The 20,537-nt window shown below is 35.5% G+C and overlaps 2 protein-coding genes, 2 long non-coding RNA genes and 3 pseudogenes across 8 annotated transcripts in view; 1 reads left to right on the top strand and 6 right to left on the bottom strand.

Annotated features, from left to right (window-relative positions):
• Positions 1–9,995: 9,995 nt before the first annotated feature.
• Positions 9,996–12,275, bottom strand: LOC143205936 (uncharacterized). Its single transcript, XR_013008002.1, has 4 exons — positions 12,135–12,275; positions 11,642–11,813; positions 10,189–10,691; positions 9,996–10,131 (listed from the first exon to the last, which is right to left on the bottom strand). It is a non-coding gene; the product is annotated as an uncharacterized LOC143205936 (long non-coding RNA).
• On the bottom strand, positions 12,265–13,270 carry LOC143205925 (translation elongation factor 2-like; annotated as a pseudogene). The gene is made up of 2 exons (XR_013007996.1): positions 12,674–13,270; positions 12,265–12,615 (listed from the first exon to the last, which is right to left on the bottom strand). The product of XR_013007996.1 is annotated as a translation elongation factor 2-like (transcript).
• A 222-nt stretch (positions 13,271–13,492) lies between these two features.
• LOC143205928 (eukaryotic translation elongation factor 2-like) lies at positions 13,493–14,526 on the bottom strand. The gene is made up of 3 exons (XM_076418939.1): positions 14,387–14,526; positions 13,941–14,128; positions 13,493–13,724 (listed from the first exon to the last, which is right to left on the bottom strand). The coding sequence occupies exons 1-3, from the start codon at positions 14,437–14,439 to the stop codon at positions 13,615–13,617; spliced, it is 351 nt and encodes a 116-aa protein (XP_076275054.1). The 5' UTR covers positions 14,440–14,526; the 3' UTR covers positions 13,493–13,614.
• LOC143205946 (uncharacterized) lies at positions 13,701–14,128 on the top strand. Its single transcript, XR_013008008.1, has 2 exons — positions 13,701–13,837; positions 14,014–14,128. It is a non-coding gene; the product is annotated as an uncharacterized LOC143205946 (long non-coding RNA).
• On the bottom strand, positions 14,382–15,963 carry LOC143205914 (eukaryotic translation elongation factor 2-like; annotated as a pseudogene). Its single transcript, XR_013007986.1, has 4 exons — positions 15,771–15,963; positions 15,431–15,645; positions 14,816–15,240; positions 14,382–14,754 (listed from the first exon to the last, which is right to left on the bottom strand). The product of XR_013007986.1 is annotated as a eukaryotic translation elongation factor 2-like (transcript).
• Positions 15,964–16,173: 210 nt separating this feature from the next.
• LOC143205947 (translation elongation factor 2-like) lies at positions 16,174–17,545 on the bottom strand (annotated as a pseudogene). Its single transcript, XR_013008009.1, has 5 exons — positions 17,514–17,545; positions 17,229–17,443; positions 16,651–17,039; positions 16,374–16,589; positions 16,174–16,312 (listed from the first exon to the last, which is right to left on the bottom strand). The product of XR_013008009.1 is annotated as a translation elongation factor 2-like (transcript).
• The window catches only part of LOC143205931 (eukaryotic translation elongation factor 2-like), a 52,071-nt gene continuing 48,922 nt past the window's right edge, over positions 17,389–20,537 (bottom strand). Inside the window, exons 2-4 of one of the 2 annotated variants that reach the window (XR_013007997.1) lie at positions 17,733–18,037; positions 17,502–17,671; positions 17,389–17,443 (exon numbers count right to left, since the gene is read on the bottom strand). Coding sequence is in view for 1 of the 2 variants with exons in the window: in XM_076418944.1 (XP_076275059.1) it covers positions 17,553–17,671; positions 17,733–17,919 (306 nt within the window). In the remaining variant the exon portion in view is untranslated. The other variant, XM_076418944.1, reaches the window with a different exon arrangement.

Genomic DNA, 20,537 nt, shown 5'->3' with positions numbered 1-20,537 from the left:
CTACAACAGAAGAAACAATACTTGGAACATTTGCCGACGACACAGTTTTCATATTAAAAATTGTCTAAGTTATCTAAGGCTGTAGATAACGTACAAGTAGCGGTAAAAAAATCTACAAATGGACTAGAGACTGAAAAATATGGCTTAATCGCTCCAAATCCGTCCATGTTAATTTTGAATTGAAGTAAAATGACAAATACATAATTATATCACTTGACAGATGCCTGATTCAAGCAGAATCAGCTAAATACGTCGAAATATGTCTCGATAGTAGGTTAAACTAAAAACCTCATGTTAGACAAAAAGCAGAGCAGATTAGATTCAAAGTCAAGAAAATGTATTGGTTAATTGAAATATACTCTCCACTTAACCTAAAATCAAAGAGATTGGTTTATCAGTCAATCATAAAGCCAATTTGGATCCATGGTGTGCACATAAGGGGTTGACAAATGCCATATATTGATAATACGCCAAACATCAAACAGTTTTGCGAATAATTATCAATGACCTCGAAATCAAATGAATACAAGAAGTGATCCAAGATTTCGCCTTGAACTACGGTTGCATAATCACAGTAACGTGAAAGCTATACAGCTATTGGACAACACGCGGGAAATCAGAAGATCGAAGCGAACCAAACCACAGGAACTTGTTTAGTGTATATAGGTGTATCAGTGTATAGGTGTTACATTACCCATAATTCATAATTTATGGCAAGCCAATAATAATAATTGTACGGTTGCTTCTGTTAATATAAATTATAACCAAAATTAATATAACAAAAAATTAAAAACTAATCATTATTGTATGCCACTCGAACGTATTCTTTCGGTGGCGGCTATTCCACAAACAAGCGTAACCATTCAGAGCGTATTCTTGAAACGTAGATACGGCTCCGTCAGACAGATGGATCAGGTGTCGTTCCCTACATATATAGAAAAAATTACAAATATTCCACAATAACGACAACTTGGGGTTATCACCGGCAAGCCTTTTGTTAGATCTCTGAAACCTCTTAATTCCATATTTTCCAATTTTAAAAAAATTTATAGGTCTTTTTGATATTCTAAATTTGTTTAAAATTTCTTGAAATCTCTTAATTCCATATTAAAAAAATAAAACATATTTTGAAAAATGTAAAAAAATTATAACATCTGATAGTATTTTAATGTATCCTAACTTTGATAAGCAATTCATATTAACAACAGATGCTTAAAATTTTGTAACTTGTTTAATTCTTTCCGACTTGAGGGATAATGGTAAAACGGAACGACCGGGTAGCTTCTCGAATATTAACAAATACGTAAATAAAATACTAAACAATTGAAATAGGATCATTGTCAATTGTTTGGAAAACTAATCCTTTTAGACCTTATATTTTTACAGAACGAAGACCTGCGAAAGCAGATAGCTGACGTTAAAATGTTCGCAAAAGCCCAAACAGACGGAAAAGCTGGAAAAGAGCGAAAAGGCTTCCGAAGATCTCAAGGAAGAAATCAAAACTCTCACAGCTACGATAGCACAATTCATGAAGCATCAAAAAGATGCCATGGAAGTAAAGATTCCCGCTGCCATAGAAATCCAGACCCAGACACCAGCTAAACGGTTTCACCTTGGTGGGAAAAAGGAAAAGAGGGCCCGGCAACAAGGGAAAACAGGCTCCCAAATCACTTAATACAGCCTTCGATTACAAAATTTGCCACCAGACCAGTGCAAAACAAGCCGACCACCAAGACGGCCCCACAGCCAGTACCGAAACAAGTTACCACAAGACCAACCCAACCTGCGTAGGTAAGTAGCCAGGCCACTAAACAAGTCTTAACCTCCACAGCAAAAACAGTGCCAACCGTTTCGGCGACTGTTTCTCAAAGTCCCCCAAAGGAAAAAATTCCGCCTATAGTGCTCCGTGACAAGAAGAGGTTCATGGAGCTCATTAGAATTACTAAGGCACAATCAATAGACATCATAACCCGAAACAAAAAGGAGGGCATTTTCTTATTCGTCGCCACAAGCGACAATTACCGTAAACTTACTACCCTGCTCGAGGAAAGGAATTACCCTTACCATTCCTTTTGTCATCCGGAGGAGAGAGCATTCCGGGTAATAATAAAAAACATCCCAGAATCACTCTGCATTGACGAAGTACGTGAACTTCTCTTTGATCAAGGCTTCCATCCCAAATTGGTGCAAAGATGGAAATTAAAATCCGGGATAGAACTACCAATTGTTCAGGTAGTTGTTCCTCGCGAAGGAGCGACAGATCATATATATGACCAAACTCGGCGTCATCACAGTGAAGGTCGAGGTCCAGAGGGGAAACGGCCAGTCAGTGCAGTGCTTCAACTGCCAACTTTTCGGGCACTCCAGCTCATATTGCCGAGCCCCCCCACGTTGCGTCAAATGTGCCGGGCATCACGACACTAGATACTGTACCAAAATCCCAGAAGCACCTCGAAAGTGTAGCAACTGCAGTGAAATTCATACCGCAAACTTCAGCGGTTGCAGCTGCCTTCCTGCTCCAAGAAAACCAAAAATTCCGACCGAAACCAGGCCTCCACAAGGTTCTGCATGGAGTAACCAAGGTGGCAGGAAGCTAGCCCAAAAATTAGCCAGCGCCACCCAGCCTGCTCCAACTCAAACTCCTGCTCCAACCAATACACCGGACCTTAACTCCACAATACAGGCGTTTACTGACCCGCAGGCTTTCCTGCAAGTGATCGCCCTGGCTCACCAACTTGCTCGTCTTTTTCCAAATGTCGCTGCCTAGGCGGCAACACTTACCTGTCTCTATAACTTCCAGCAGCCTTTAACTCTTCGAAATGGCTGTTCCGAAATCTCTTATACTGATGACATGGAATGCAAATAGCTTACGCGGAAAGCAAGCGGAATTGGAAGATGTCATGACATTCTATGACGTCGACATCGTGCTCATCCAGGAAACTTTCCTGAAACCTTCGCATCGTCTGTCTTTCGAACACTTTTTGGTCTACAGAAACGATAGAACACCGAGTCGAGGCGGTGGAACCGCTATTCTCGTTAGAAAAGGAGTCAAACACGAGCTCCTTCCATCGTTATCAGTAAACAACTTCGAAACAACCTCCATTAAAACCGATATCCAAGAACGTCCCTTCGTGATTAAATCCCTGTACAGGAAATCTTCTGCATTCAACTATGCCGAATACCGATCACTCGTGGAAGGAAAATTTCCGAAAATAATAGGTGGCGACTTCAACGCCCACCACCCCATCTGGGGGTGTTCCAGAGCGAATCCCGCAGGTAACGCCATCGTAGCTCTATGTGCAGATCTGGGCTACGGTCTTGCCTTGCCAGATGAACCCACCCATCACCCTAGTACAGTCTCTCAAGGCGCAGCAAGAATCCTTGATTTCTTTATTCTTCAAGACGTAAATCGTGATTCCGAAGTTCGAGTCCTTGACGAACTAGACTCTGATCATCGTCCGGTCCTTCTCAAACTCGGAATCTGCGCCACCACTCAAGTCCCACTAACAAGATTCAGGAAAAAAACCGACTGGAAAAACTACCAATCTCTTCTCCTGAAATTCGATCCAATTCCGAAAATTAACACACCAGAACACCTCGAGGAAGCCGTACTGAAGCTAACTCGCGATATTCAGTCTGCTCACGAATCTGCCACAGTCAAAATTTCATCACAACCCCAGCCGTGGAAAAACAACCTTCCCGCTTCTCTTAAACGTGAAATTCGCATCAAAAACGGTTTATGCAGATTAGCTCGATTCACCCTTGATGCTGCTTCACCCAGAGCATGCAAGAGGGTAAGGGCGGCCGTCTCGACTTGGCGAGCAATGAAATGGAACTCATTTCTCGCGGACCAAAGGCTGGATGGCCCCCTTTCCTTCTGGCGTGTCTCCAAATGCCTCGTGGGGAAGACGCACAATGTCATCCCTCCCCTGAAGTCAGCGGTTACAGGAAATTTCACAGTCACTGACCAAGAAAAAGTCGAGCTCCTTGCGGAGACCTACGAAGCTCAAATGAAATGCCTCCCACCCGCACAGAACACTAAAGCTAAAGACATTGACATTGTCATCAACGAATCCAACTCCGTCAAAAGACCAGTAACCCCCGCCTTTCTTCTCAACCATTTTGTGTCTCCAAAGTCTCTACAGACTATGATCGCCAAACTTCAAACCAAAAAATCTCCAGGTTTCGATGGAATGTCGATTACCCAGTTAAAAAAGCTCCCGCATAAGCAGCTTGCAGAACTGGCAAACATCATTAACTCCATCATGAGACTGCAACACTTCCCGGCGTCTTGGAAACACGCACATAAAGCGGTTATACCCAAGAAAGGAGCAAAATCATCTCCATCTGATTACAGGCCTATCAGCCTTCTCAGCGCCATTTCGAAGCTTGCCAAGAGGGCAATACTCTACGCTCTCAACTCTTTCACAAAGGAAAACAACATCATTCATCAACAGTCCCACATAACCCGGTCCAACTTGTCACTCCAGGGCAAGTCTCCGCGACCAGGTATGCGTCATGCATTCCACCGCCTGATTTTAGGCCAGAACAAAAAAAAACCTTATATTTTTGGAGTAATATTTCAATTAACCACCGATCACAGATCATAAACAGTCAAAATCTCGAAGTACAAAGAAAAATATTAAACTATTTTTAAAATTATTTTAGTTATAGTCACACAGTAGTCGTTATATTGTAGGCAAATTTACATTATTTGCCTTAATACATTTTAGTTCCATTTATTCATTTATGTTCTTTTTGCTGCTGGTTGCACTATGATGTGATATGAAATATGATAAAATAATCCAAATGAAATCGAAGCGCCCTAAAAATTTAAATGTTAGAAAGCGGAAAAATGAGGAAAACGAGACTCAAACTTTTAATACAAATCCTAGTACTATGCAAAATTATATTTATTTATATTGCTTAAAACTATATTATATTGCGATATTTTAGTATTTGCAAAATCTAATTAACAGAAAAAATTATTTAGTATGTTTGTGAATTAGGTTAACGTATTGCAGACTTAAGACTAACTGCAAAATTTCAATATGCAGCTAGCCGCAAATCTGTAAATCCCCCACTAAACTATTTTCCCTATATGTAAATAATAATTTAAAATATCGACAACGTAGCAGTCGATTTGCCGTCATTTTGCCATCGAATGACAGATTTTAGGTGGTGTTTCTATCATCTAGTAGATGTTTCTGCACCACAGTCATCATTATAATGAAATGCTATGTCTTGTTATCACACAACAGAGTAGGAATAGGGATTTTATGAAGATTTCTTTTTTGGATTCAGCATGGGCCTTTTTGCAATGATTGAGTACAAACAGATGACTTCTTTCTTGATTTAAATTAACTATTCGTATATTCCCAGAATTTTTTATTTCTATTGCCGCTTCAGAGTAAAAAGATATAGTCCGTATTCAATGTTACTTAATACAGTGCGTCAAAATAGGTCGTTGTGGTAAATGAATCAAGTGAAATTTTCCATAATCACTAAGAGATGGGCTATAAGAAAATATAGATCGGTATTGTTAACCAATTACATAGATGGCACCTGATGACTCATTCGCTAATCGAGACAGACGTGGTATCGGGACCGAGCAATGGGAATGCTGAGATGGACACTTTTTGGCTACAAAGGCCGACGCCTTGACCAGAAATCATATAGTTTCTTAGAGTCTCGAAGAGTATTTTGCTGACGTAGTTGATATACGATTGTTATTGTAATCACCGTTGCAACACCTAGTATATTATCAAGATAGTGACCATTATAATATTTGAATTTGTATTTTATTTACCAAGAAATAAAAGCATTTCATACAGGACATTGACGCCAATTCAGAGAGTTGTTGCATTATAGGCAAGTTAACTCGGAAATTATTTGTTAGTAAACCCAAGAATAAGGTCTGTTACATATTTTTCCTGTACTATTATATATAGCTTAACATTCAAATAGTAACTATGTACTGTATAGTATGTACCGGACTTTGACAGATTGACTTGCCTTAACAATTATAATGTTATCACTTACCCCTAATTTTTAGTTTAGATTAATTGCATATCCAAACCATTCTAGCTTGTGCATTAGAAGCACCAGATGAGTAATTTTACCACGCCATACAGCATTTTTAAGCTAATTCAGTTATTTCCAGCTTCTGTTCTGATAAGACGAAAAGCAAAGTTTCTACACAGTCTGACTTTACCATTTTTGAAGGGGATAATCCATCGGCTATTTTATCACTGTCACCACTTATTTTAATAAAGAAATTCTTATTTAACTCACTGTTATAACCTCAGCACAGATGTTCTAGTCTTTAAAATGTTCATTATATTCTAACCTTATTTGTTTAAATAAGAGGCCTTTATTCGACAAAAATACTACCTTATTGGTCCGACAGGTAAGGCAAGCCAATGCGTTTCGATCAACGAACTAACGGAGACTGTTCTGGAACCATTCGGAGGTGAGGCACGGGAACATATCGACAACGTGCAGTCGACTTAATATCATTTTGATCTTGAATGAAAGATGTTGAATGATATTTCCAACTAGTGTCACATTCCCGCCGAGTTAATTTGTTTAATTTTATGTATTCCTTTCACTTTCAAGGTCAACTTTTAAAAAAAGTATATGGATATAAGGGATGAATAAAATATAAATATTTTTTAACAGCTACTGCTACTGGAATATACTTCGATATTTCACAAAAAATATGTAGATTTTTTAATAAAAAATAAAAATATTGATATATAGGCCGATGTTTTGTAAATACTGTAAAAAGTATATTAATATATAAAATTAAATATCCGTTTTCAAAGTATATTAATCGTTATGTTTCGATTATGTTTTACATTTTAGAAAGGTTTTTTTTCACAGATCATGTTAGAAATAAAGTCAGTATTTTAAATTGCGATTTAACATACACACAGGGCACGGCCCAAAAAAATATCGATATTATTTAAAGATTGTAAAATGTACATTAAAGTATCGAATTTTTTAATAAATATTTTATTTTAATTAGTGTAGAGAAGCTAATCTTTTAAGGTTAAGTACCAAATTTAATAGTTTATTTAAAGGTTTTATAATATTTATGGAATAATTTATGTAACTATCGATACATCGGAAGTTACAAACGATTTTCTTTCATCATCTCTAGTTTATTCTTTAATCTTCCATATATGTAATCAATAAGAAAACATAAAATATTTTGATAAAAGAATTTGATAAACAATGTTTGCTTCCTTGAAATATTTCAAAGTTTAAGTGCATTTATTCACGTATAAACGTTTATAATTTAACTATTAACAATTTATATTAGTGTATACTTTAAAATATCTTAAAAACACATAATACAGAAATTTAAACAATGGAGATATTAAGAGAGTAATGTATGACCAAAGAATTTAAAGATAATACTTAACCGATATTTTACAGTCCCAATGAAAAAGTTATTTGTCCTTACAATAACTCACATCACATAAGAGTATCAAGGATGGAATTACATTTGAAGAAATGCAAAGCTGCTAACAGCGGGAATATTGTACTAGTCCCTTGTGATTATAATACATGTCACCGTGTGTGTACCACCAGAAGAATTAAATGTAAGGTGTATTATTTATTAAAGAAAACCAATACAGTACTTTTTTTATACTAGTTACACCATAGTATCTGCCCGGATAAAAAGTGTATAGAATTGCAGCTAATAAAAGAAGGCAGTGAAGTTGAAAAGGTGGTGTGGCGACCGCCACGACCCTTTAGGCCACCACCAATTCACCATCAACAACTACAAAGGTTGGCAACGCCGGTGGATTGGTACCATGCAGTTCTGGAGTATAAAAGGCCATCACGACGACGTCTCGCTCTTTCTTATCACCGTCCCCCTGTAACAGTACCACTTCCACAGCGCTACCGTACTTCCTTCACCTTAACCTAAGATCCTGTCAATCCTCCCATCGACCACATGTATCAATCGCAAGTTGAAATAAACAACTTTGATTCAACCAGTGTTTTAAGTTCCCGTGCAAATTCCTTCCAAAAATAGTAGTGAGTGTTCTGATAGATAACCGCAGCGGCAGCCACACGTTTCGACCGACCGACCGACCCGACGAACATTCCTACAGTGGTAACACCTCTAGAACCTATTAAACTTGTACCAGTTGATGATAGTTGGGATAACGTTTTAGAGTGAGGGCCCAACTTATAATGCAGAGCGATATTGTCTCGAACATCAAGTATTAAGACGTTTAGACACAGAGTCTGCTTCAAAGAGACGGAATTTTCGGAATTCAGAAAGACAGAGAATAGGACAACTTACAGACACTGCCGTATCTAATAAATTATGTTATAAAAATGTGCTTAATGTATGTTTATTATCTATATATGATTTAATTATACAGTTGACAAATATTTTTAGAAATAAATAGTCTATTCCTTGTAAAACTTATTCCGTATTTTATTTTTTTATTGTTAACATATTCATTAATTTTTATATTTTATTACCTCGATTATCTATCATTTGGTGTCTTGATATGCCAATAAGTAGAAGCCTTGTTCAAGTATCAAGGTCTGCTTGCTTAGGATTAAAAATTAAATGCTTAAAAATTAAATAAATGTGTATTATATTTTTTATGCGCCAAAAGTGATAAGCTATAAAATACATAGTAAGATATTAAACACTAAATGAATTCAAATTATTTTTTGTCTTTCCGCTCAAAGTAAGTTTATCAAAGAGGTTGGACATTAGGAGGTAACAAGTGTTCGATAGTTTTACACAATGAAAATATATATTCTATTCTCAGATCATGTTAGACATAAAGTCATTAATTTAAGATGCGATTCAGAACACAAATACATAGAGCAACTGGAAAGAACATCGATATCTAATACAAATATATAGTTATATTTAGGAAAGTAAAGAGGGCTTGCAAAAGGGGCATACCTATGTGGGGTACTCCAACGATAAGAACAACCAATGCACGTGACAACAAATTAGCTGATGATATGAAGGGTACCAAAAACTGGGGGCCATCACGAGCGACGTAGCCATGAACGTTTACTGCCAGGCTGCCAGCACAGGAGTAGCCAACCAATCGGTAGTCACCACAACAGACGTGGAAAGGTCTACATTACGGACGACAATATGATGACAGCCAGCCCTCCATCACATGGGATGCATGCAGTCTGACGAACAGAAAGTTTTTACGCCAGCAGTATAGAATAGTTCAAAAATTAGGAATAGAGTTATCATCGTTTGATCAAAATATATAGATAATATTTAAGTTAAGTTCATAGTACCACCGAACTCCTGTCCGAGCAAGACGTATATTATAAGGATCATAAAAAAAAGAAAACAGAAAAAGAATCATTGAATATACCAGACCATTAAGAGAATTTAAAATGGTGTCTGGCAGTCAGACCTCACCGAAGAAATAATCTGCAGGTCACCCCAAAAAGTAAAAAAATTGATTTCACAGAAGTTATAAAATACACAGTATGGAAAGTATAAAGAAAGTACACAGTATGAAATGGAACTATAAAGAAAAAATCATCAACAAGGTATGAAATTTTAAAAGATCAAGTAGTTAAGAGTATGTCTCCATTATAGAAAAACCAGAATAACAACCACCATATTCCAAGAGCAGGTCGGAGTGAAGTTTTGCGAGGTCAGGGTGGCCGAATTTTAGACACAAATAATTGATTAGAGACGCCTATATGGTAAATGCGCTTTTAAGCACGATTGCATAAATAAGTATTTTGCTGCCTTGAAATATAAATATGTAAAACGCTACGGAGCAAGATCGAGTTATAGCCTCACGGGCAGGATGAAGATTCCGGCATCTTAATTAATTCTGTGATGTGGCCATAACCGACTTATTCATAAAGTATAAATACAGAGCGGCTCAGCTGAATTCAGTATTTTAATTGCCCAATTACCTTCACCAAATCGGTTCTAAAAAATATTATAATGGATGCATTAAAACAAGTCATTTTTCCAACAAAATTTATTAATTAATTATAAAATCTATGACAAGAAATATAATAGTTTATTGATGAATTAACGTTTGAAATTTAAATACTAAAAACGTTGATAACATTAATTGAATTTTACGATTCATATGAATGCTATAAAAAGACAACTTAATAAACCTAACAAGTTCACGGTAAGATGGAATGTACTACCTTACTTCAGTTATCTGGTATCTTTATGGACTCATTCTTCTACCCACGCCCACCGCACCTCTATCGGGTGGACCTTAAAAATGGACAAAACTGTCCTCTCAAGTTCACCGAACAGCGAGTGATTCTTATAGCTGTATTTTACGCCTTATTCCAGACCAGGCTCTAGCATACATGTATACCCAAATATATATTAAATTGCTCATCCTTTTTAAATGCTACAGTTCGTCGGATTGCAGCCTTCAACCAAAGTACTGTCAACCCCTACTGTCCAATTCCCCAATTCTCCTATAATTCGCTTTCTCCAGCAAGTTTGGACTCCCTCAAGTTGTTATATTTGGGATTTAAAAAGCAGATGCAGTCTGCCGTCTACTCTCTGATGAGAACGTGGATCACGCCCTTTTTATTTGTACTATAGAAAAAAATGGATTGTCATTAACGACGCGTTTACATTTTGTCCAAGTATTGACTGAGATCTGGAAAACTTTCTTTATTTTATGTGTATCCTGAAAAACAACAAAATAAAATATTAGATATGTTAAAAAAGAATTTCGTATATTAGTACAGTACTAGCTTTTATAATAAATAAATAATCTGATAAATAATTATGTTTCCAGAAAAATTATAATATTAAAACGGAAAATTCAATAATAAAGCAGTTCGGTCAAATATTAGATACATAACTTATGGTATGGTTTTTGGTATATTTTTTAAACATATTAAACTGGAAGAAATATCTCCAAAAATTAAATTATAAATGCGAAACATTATAATCATATTTTTCAACAAGCATGTTGACACATTGTGAAAACCAGCCAATTAAATCTATAGCAGAAATCAGGTAATTTTGGATATCTTTTAATAAAACATTTGTTAATATAATAATTTTGTTAACGATCGTTAATGTTTTATTAGTTCCGCTATTCCAAATGGCCAAAAAGTAAGAATTCTTTAGAATCGAAAGTAATATACCATTAATATAACATATCTTGCGAATGTTACAACACATATAGTTGGACATATAATAATTGGGTGGATGCGCCTATATACTGAATCGGCTTATATATTGTTGAATAATTAAATGTTAAGAGTAGTTGTTTTGTATATAAAATCGTAAAAACGCTACGGCGCATGCTCGTGATAAAACCACCCGGACAAGATGAAGATCCCTCACTCTTGATTCATTTCTGTGTTGTGGCTTTAATCGAGATGTTTTTAAAGTATAAATATGCATGGACTAAGTTGTATCCAGTACTTTAATTACTCAAATACCTACAACAAGTCGATTCTAGAGAATCATCTGAGAATGGATAGAAGGCCTAAATCAACCGGGATATAATAATGTAAACAATTCAAAATTGCTACTTATACAACGCTGTATCATCTGGTGCCGCTTTCTGAGATATGGAACGTATTTCTAAGATGGAGTGAAAATTTAATTGTATAAAAGATTTACCTGAATTTCACACTGACAAACAAGTTCAATGAGTCTGGGCTGGACGTCTGCCCAGACTATTGAACTTCTAATAAGATATTGACTAATAGGCAAGCATAAAGACAACATACGACGGGTTGTAGGAATGATCTAACCGCCACCACGATGGATTGCTTTGTTGCCCATTGGAATCCTGCAAATAGAATTAAGAATAAAACTCACTCCATTAAATATGATTTGAAAAAATAAATTAAGAGGGCGTTGCCATTTTTTTGCTTATTAATTGGTATGATCTATAAACCAAAAGCCAGTGGAAGATTCATCTAGACAAAAACAGGAACATAATTAGTAACGTTGTTCTTAGTGTACTAGATACCAGACAGCACATTTGCTTCAAAATTTTCAGACGCCTGCAACTTTTCGTTCAAAATTCTATATAGTGCGTGTTTTATTTGTTCTAGAGTACGGAAGAAATATTTTAAAATTAAACCAAAAGAACTGTACACTAACTCACCTAATATATATCATTCTCTAATTATATATCCGTCTAAATAATTTATGAGTATCCCACTAGCTGATTAGCATGTCGTTTCAATCCTTTTTAATCAATGTTATATTCACTGATGAGACTCCAAGCTTTTATATTGCAGAGCCTTATAAACTACATCTTATAGACTACATGTTGATAGAAATCCATACGGCATATATTTAAAAGCCTGGAACCTAAAATACTTGGGCCAATATCTGTTGTATTTGTTTGGCGACTTTGACAGGCACATCTGGTCAGATTCTTCGCTGACGGTTTAACGGTAAGATACAGTAGTATACCTTAACACGTAGTACAGTAAGACCCAGTAGGGTCGAATGATGATCCCCCTCCAAGGCTTCCAGACAAATTTCTAAGAGGAACTCTCCGGCACCGGCAATGATGTATTCGCCAGATTCTTCAATTACACATAGTACCATAGGATCGGACTTGGCCAAAGGTTTCAAACCTGAAGTCAAATGACACAGACAATGATAGTCACACAATAAAAGCGAATATTTCCGTACCTTCTACGGGTTTTTCTGAACGGGCCGGATTCTTCGGTTCCACAGCTACACGTACTACGGAAGATAAGCTGAACTTCTTGATATTCAAGTTCTGCTTGTTTGTGAATGTGGTGATGGTATCGGGCTTAACCAAAAATTGATCCACACCGAACAATCTGTAAATGTTTCCAGATGGGACATTTTCCATGACTTCTACATAACGACGCATCATGCGGATGGTTCTATGTATTGTCTGCTCGTTTAAATGTTCTTTCTTGATGCCACATATTTCAGTTTTAGGATAGGGGCCTTCATGCCTTTGGCTAATTTACCGGAAAATACAGGAAAAAAAGCGTGGAAACGACTTTTATGAGAAGTGGGTACCATCTTAGACACATACATCGTCAGAGGGCAGTTAGGATCACAGTTCGTAATACCTAAAAACAAAAAGGGAAGTATAGTAATTTGCATATGCTAAAAAAATAATAAAAAATTGGTAATTGTTGCTCAGTTTATACCAATCATTCACAGTGAATCAGCATAGAGTTGTAAACTACATATCGTTATGTACAAATAAAACCTAAAATTTCACGCGTTTTAAACATCTATACATGTGGACCCTCGTATAACATTTCCATTCTGTACTTCTAAGTAGTTACTGGGGATGGCCAGTGAACATCAATCATCTGAAGCAAAGTCTCACTAACAGGTAACCACGTCCGCTTAAATTGTTTTCCATCCTTATCCTTGTCTTCATATTTCAAGTTAGTGTGGAGAGAAGGGCTTCATAAAAAAATTGATTCAGACCGAACAAAGTGCAAATATTTCCAGATGGGACATCCTCCATGGCTTCTATGTAACGACCAATCATGAGGATGGCTCCCTGAATTGTCTTCCCGTGTAAATCCTCTTTCTTGAGGCCACATAGTTAGGTCCCAGGATAGGGCCCTTCATGCCGGTAGCTACTTTACCGGAAAAAACAGGACCAAAATCGAAGAAATAAACTTTATGAGAAGTAGGTACCATTTTAGACACATAATCATAGGACCGTTAGGATCACAGTTCTTAATACCTAAAAATAAAAAAAGCAAAATAAAGTCATTTGCAAATATTAAAAAAATAATAAAAAATTGGTAATTGTTATTTAGTTTATATCAATCATTCACAGTGAATCAGCCGGGAGTTGTAAACTACACATCATCATGTACATATAAATACCAAAATTTAACGCGTTTTAAAAACTCATATAGGTGACGCATACCAGAAGCGGCTTCATTATCATGTGTACCTTCGTATAACATTTCCATTCTGTATATCAGAGCAGTCACTGGGGATGGTAAATGAACGGCAATCATCTGAAGCAAAGTCCCACTAGCAGGTAACCATGTCCCACTAAATTGTTTTCCATCCTTATACTTGTTTTCACATCTCAAGATAATGCGCAGTGTGGAGAGAAAGGGTTCATTTTCTTCTTTACTAAAATAAAAATTTTAGTTACAATCAAGAACTACAAATATATAATGCATTCTCGATATAACAGCTTGTCACCATAGGATATAAAGATAGAGGTAACATGAAAGTGTTTAATACCTAGGCTTATAATTTTCTTCCAATGCACTGCCTACAATATATTTATTTCCTAATAACTTCATAAAAGTGTTTTTGGTAAACTATATAGTGGCCTAATTGTGCCGGAAGAATTAATTTTTTTTTAATAATAAATCACATGTTTACTTGCAGCTTATAATCAGGTCAAAAATTTTGTAGATGGGATTCAAGATGTACATGCAAAACAATCTTTTGTTATCATTATCCTGTTTTTGGGTTGAAATATTTCTAACCCCATAGACTGTTTAACATCAGAAAATTTGGTAAAGTTATTCAGCATCCAACTGCAATTTCAAATGGGTATGGTCCATCTTGTTACACGAAGGGCACTATTGGGCAGGATTAAGTAACTTGAATTCACGCATGATCGATCCTCCCCCAAGGCCTCAGAGAGATTTCTAAGTGGAACTCTCTGGCACCGGCAATGATATTTTCGCTAGATTCTTCAATGACACATTGTACCATAAGGTCAGACTTAGCCAAACGTCTCAAACCTGAAGTCAAATGACACAGATCTTAGTGATAATCACACAATAAAAGCGAACATTTGCGTACCTTCTAAAAGTTTTGGTGAATCGGCCGGATTCTTGGTTTCCACAGATACACGTGAATTTCATAACATTCGAGAGTTACACCGAATTTCATAACATTCAACTTCTGCATGTTTGTGAATGTGGGGATGGTATCGGGCTTAACCAAAAATTGATCCACTCCAAACAACCTGTAAATGTTTCCAGATGGGACATCTTCAATAACTTCTACATAACGACCCATCATGAGGATGGCTCCCTGAATTATCTTCTCGTTTAAATCTTCTTTAATGTTGCCACATATTTAGCTCTTGGGATAGAGGCCTTGCTGCCGGTGGCTACTTTACCGGAAAAAACAGGACCAAAATCGTAGAAATAAACTTTATGAGAACTGGGCACCATTTAAGACACTTATCATAATAGGACCGTTAGGATTACAATTTTTAATACCTAGAAACAAAAACAAGCAAAGTATAGTCATTTGCAAATATTAAAAAAATAATAAAAAATTGGTAGTTGTTGATTAGTTTATACCAATCATTCACAGTGAATCAGCCTAGAGTTCTAAACTACACATCATCAAGTACAAATTAATACCAAAATTTAACGCGTTTTAAAAATCCATGCAGGTGACACATACCAAGAGCGGCTTCATCATCATGTGGACCTTCGTATAACATTTCCATTCACTATTTCAGAGCAGTTACTGGGGACGGAAAATGAACGGCAATCATCTGAAGCAAAGTCTCACCAGCAGGTAACCATGTCTGACTAAATTGTTTTCTATCATTATCCTTGTCTTCACATTTCAAGTTAAGGCGCAGTATGGAGAGAAGGGCTTCATTTTCTTCTTTACTAAAATAAAAATTTTAGTTACACCCAAGAACTACAAATATATAATGCATTCTCGATAAATTGTTATAGTGACCTAATTGTGCTGGAAGAATTAATTTTGTTTAAATAATTAAACACATGTTTACTTGTTGTTAATTATCAGGTCAAAAATTTTGTAGATGGGATTCAAGATGTACATGCAAAACGATCTTTTGTTACCATTATCCTGTTTTTGGGTTAAAATATTTCTAAACCCATAGACTGTTTAACATTAGAAAGTTTGGTAAAGTTATTCAGGGTCCAACTGCAATTGCAAAAGAGTACGGGTTCATCTTGTTCATGAACAAGATTGGTTTAAAACGTTCGTCGATAGCCTGACGTAAGACAGTTTCCGTTTGTACACACACACCTGCAAATAATTTATTATTACAAAATTGTTTCTCAATTTATAGCGAATTAGCAGCATCAGTACCACCAAACATTAACGAATGTCGGCCTAGGGCAGATGGAGATAACATGACGATTAAATAATATATTGTAAAGACACTACAATATCCTTTTTTTGATGTTTCCTACTTTGATTCAGAAATTCTTAATAAGTTGTCTTTACCACGGAAATATATTTATATATGCATTATTTAAAATTTTAATTTTTGTTTAGTAAAATTAATACAAAGTGAAGTAACACCTAAAATACATACATAATTATTTAATTTATTATATAAATAATTATCTAGGAATTTACCTACCCGTAATACAATCTACTACAACAAGAGCACAATTAGTTACACGAAGGGTACTACTGGGTCGGATTAAGTAACTTGAATTCTAGCATGATCGATCCTCCTCCAATGCCTTCAGACAGATTTCTAAGTGGAGCTCTCTGGCACCGGCAATGATGTTCTCGCTAGATTCTTCACTGACACATTGTACCATAAGATCGGACTTAGACAAACATTTCAAACCTGAGGTCAAATGACACAGACCTTAGTGATAAACACACAATAAAAGCGAACATTTGCGTACCTTCCAAAGGTTTTGGTGAATCGGCCGGATTCTTGGGTTCCACAGCTACACGTACTACGATGACATTCAAGTTGCGTATGTTTGTGAATGTGGGGATGGGATCGGGAAAAATTGATCCACTCCGAACAGCCTGTAAATATTTCCAGATGGGACATCTTCAATAGCTTCTACATAACGACCCATCATGAGGATGGCTCCCTGAATTGTCTTCTCGTTTAAATCTTCTTAAATGATGCCACGTATTTAGCTCTTGGGATAGGGGCCTTGCTGCCGGTGGCTACTTTACCGGAAAAAACAGGACCAAAATCGTAGAAATAACCTTTATGAGAAGTGGGCACCATTTTAGACACATATCATCATAGGACCGTTAGGATTACAATTTTTAATACCTAAAAACAAACAAAGCTAAGTATAGTCATTCGCAAATATTAAAAAAATAATAAAAAATTGGTAATTGTTGTTTAGTTTATACCAATCATTCAAAGTGAATCAGCCTAGAGTTCTAAACTACACATCATCAAGTAAAAATTAATACCAAAGTTTAACGCGTTTTAAAAATCCATACAGGTGACACATACCAAGAGCGGCTTCATCATCTTGTGGACCTTCCTATAACATTTCCATTCTGTATTTCAGAGCAGTTACTGGGTATGGTAAGTGAACGGCAATCATCTGAAGCAAAGTCTCACCAACAGGTAACCATGTCCGCCTAAATTGTTTTCCATCCTTATCCTTGTTATCATATTTCAAGTTAGTGCACAGTGTGGAGAGAAGGCCTTCATATTCATCTTTCCTAAAATACAAATTTTACATTTTACAATCTACTACATCAAGAGCACCATCAGTTACACGAAGGGCACTACTGGGTCGGATTAAGTAACTTGAATTCTAGCATGATCCTCCTACAAGGCCTTCAGACAGATTTCTAAGTGGACCTCTCTGGCAACGGCAATGATGTTTTCGCTAGATTCTTCAATGATACATTGTACAATAAGATCAGACTTAGCCAAACGTCTCAAACCTGAAGTCAAATCACACAGACCTTAGTGATAATCACACAATAAAAGCGAATATTTGCGTACCTTCTACAGGTTTTAGTGAATCGGCCGGATTCTTGGGTTCCACAGCTACACCTTCTACGAGAGTTGCGCCGAATTTCATGGCATTCAAGTTCTGCATGTTTGTGAATGTGGAGATGGTATCGGGCTTAACCAAAAATTGATCCAGACCGAACAAAGTGCAAATATTTCCAGATGGGACATATTCCATGGCTTCTATATAATGACCAATCAAAAGGATGGCTCCCTGAATTGTCTTCTCGTTTAAATCCTCTTTCTTGAGGCCACATAGTTAGGTCCCAGGATGGGGGCCTTCATGGCGATGGCTACTTTACCGGAAAAAACAGGACCAAAATTGTAGAAATGTCGGCCTAGGGCGGTTGGAGATGATATCACGATTAATTAAAAGATTGTAAAGACACTACAATGTTTCCTACTTTAATTCGGTAGTTCTTAATAAATTGTCTTTACCACAGAAATATATTTAGATAAGCGTTATTGCATCTGCATTGAATTGCATTATGCATGTTTCTTTAGTAAAATTAATACACACTGAAGTTACACCAATATTACATACATAATTATTTTATTTATTATACAAATAATTATTTAGGAATTTACTTATAGGAAACACAATCTACTACAACAAGAGCATCATCAGTTACATGAAGGGCAGCAGTTACTTCAGAACGGAAATCTATGTGCCCAGAGGAACCAATCAAATTAATCAAAAAACTTTCTATTCGTTTTCGCGTTAATCAATATTATTTGTGAAAAAATCCCTATCTTCGAGCTCAAAATACATAAATATGGCGCTAAAAATAGATTAGTTAGTATTTTTGTTAAAACAAATACCCAGCTTTATTTTAAAGAGATAAAGCTTCAGAATGACTAATCAAAATTATCCCACATGTTCAGTCGTTTGTAAATTTCGTCGTTCAATATTTCAAAATACTACATGTTCTTATTCTACATATTCGTAATAAATCTGTCTTGTTCATTTTTTCTGGTGTCTGTAAAATGTATTTCTCTAACTTTGGCACCAGCAATAATACCAGTTTTTGATACTAAGGAGTCTGTTAAATATGATTTTCCGTTATCTACGTAAGCTATGACGGATATATTACGGATGTTTCGTTTTTAGACCATCATGGCACAAATTTCATCTGCTGTAAAATTCACCTCTATGAAAAATAAATGTTAAGAATTTGTAATGTTTAGAAACATAAAAATTATTTCTGTAATAACAGAAGAAAGCTAAAAAATAAGCTCAGTTATATTCTTAGATGGGCCTTCGATATAGATTGGCGTACATAAAAAATATAGTACAAGAAACAGTTAGCGGACTATTATTTGGGGACATAATCATACAGATACCATAGTTACAACAGGTAAAAAAGACACATACTAAAAAATAGGCTAAATGTATGAATAGTAAATTTAAAATGAACAAGGGAAAAAAACAAATATTAAACGAAATAGAGAGGTTTAAATGTTTAATTTTAAATAACTATAAACACTATCAATTAATGTTATTTAAAACAACTTTTAAACTATATACAAATAATATATTCAATTCATTATTATTAAACGGCACAATAAAAATTAAAACGAATATGATTCGTTAAATCAAAATTTTATTAAATATTAATGTGTTTAAACATGATTACAATACTATAACTAGGATTATAAGTATTCTGCAACAAAATATTTAGAGAAAGTTCTCAAACATAAACTAAAATATAGAAATTTGAAAATAACATCAATTTTAATTATTGTTGAAGAATAAATATTTGATTTTCAGTTATTATCTGGCTTCATCCAGAGCATATCGGATAATGGCCATGTTAATTTTGTGTCAACAACCCCTTCAACGAAGGGTAACAAATCATCAACTTTAATCATTCGACACAAGTCATATTTTCCAAATTTGATTTTAAGTTTCTGAAGTTTGAATAACAATTTAAAATAGGCCATTTCCCAATTAGTGCACACTATAATTTTGTCTTCCAAAAAGGAAAAATCTCCTTCAAAGTAAAACAAAGGCGTGTAACTTTCATTGTCTCTCACTATAAATGGTATGTGATACTTAGCAGTTATCTGTAAAAAGCCGCATATCTCTTTAGGAAATTGTTCGTACATATGTTTTATAAGATTGTACAAAACATATTCACAAAATTTTAAAAAACAATACAATCTTAAAAATTCAAACAACTGCAATTTGTATTCACGGCCCTCTCGAAAACTGCTTCCAAAAGAATCACCATGTGCAATGTTAATCATATTGAACAGATCTACTTCCACTTTACTCATAACACTACACTGCATATAAAATAAGTTATACACTTCAACTGAGAATCTCTTCATTCTTGAGAGCACTTTGTCGTTTAATATTCTGACACTAACATAAATATCATCAACGATAATATAAGGAATATTAGATGATTCGACGTTAATCCATCCGTAGGTATAAGTAACAGGCGTTGGCACCTCTTCTTGCACTTGCGTAGTAGTACCAGAAGGTAAATCTCTAACGTTTCCTAGAGATGGTTCGTTAGATACCATCTCCAATATTAGTATTTGTTCTAAATTGTTACCTCCTGTATTAGATGACATTATAACTGTTTTCGAAATCACAAATTGTGTGAAAAACCCGGCAAGATGCAAGTAATTAACTTGACGATTAAAACAATGTCAAAATGGCCGAGTACTTGATACCAACCGTCTTTGTAAATAGATGGTATGTATACTGTTGGAATTAAATATGTTTGAAATAAGCATATATAATTAATTTTATATAATATACAACAATTATATAATCCGTAAAGA

Source organism: Rhynchophorus ferrugineus, unplaced genomic scaffold (assembly GCF_030347505.1).
Source record: "Rhynchophorus ferrugineus isolate W39M unplaced genomic scaffold, kcgeb_rfMv2 rfM102, whole genome shotgun sequence".
Classification (NCBI taxonomy): domain Eukaryota; kingdom Metazoa; phylum Arthropoda; class Insecta; order Coleoptera; family Curculionidae; genus Rhynchophorus; species Rhynchophorus ferrugineus.
Note: the sequence above shows the minus strand (reverse complement) of the source record. Positions and strands in the feature narration are given on the sequence as shown.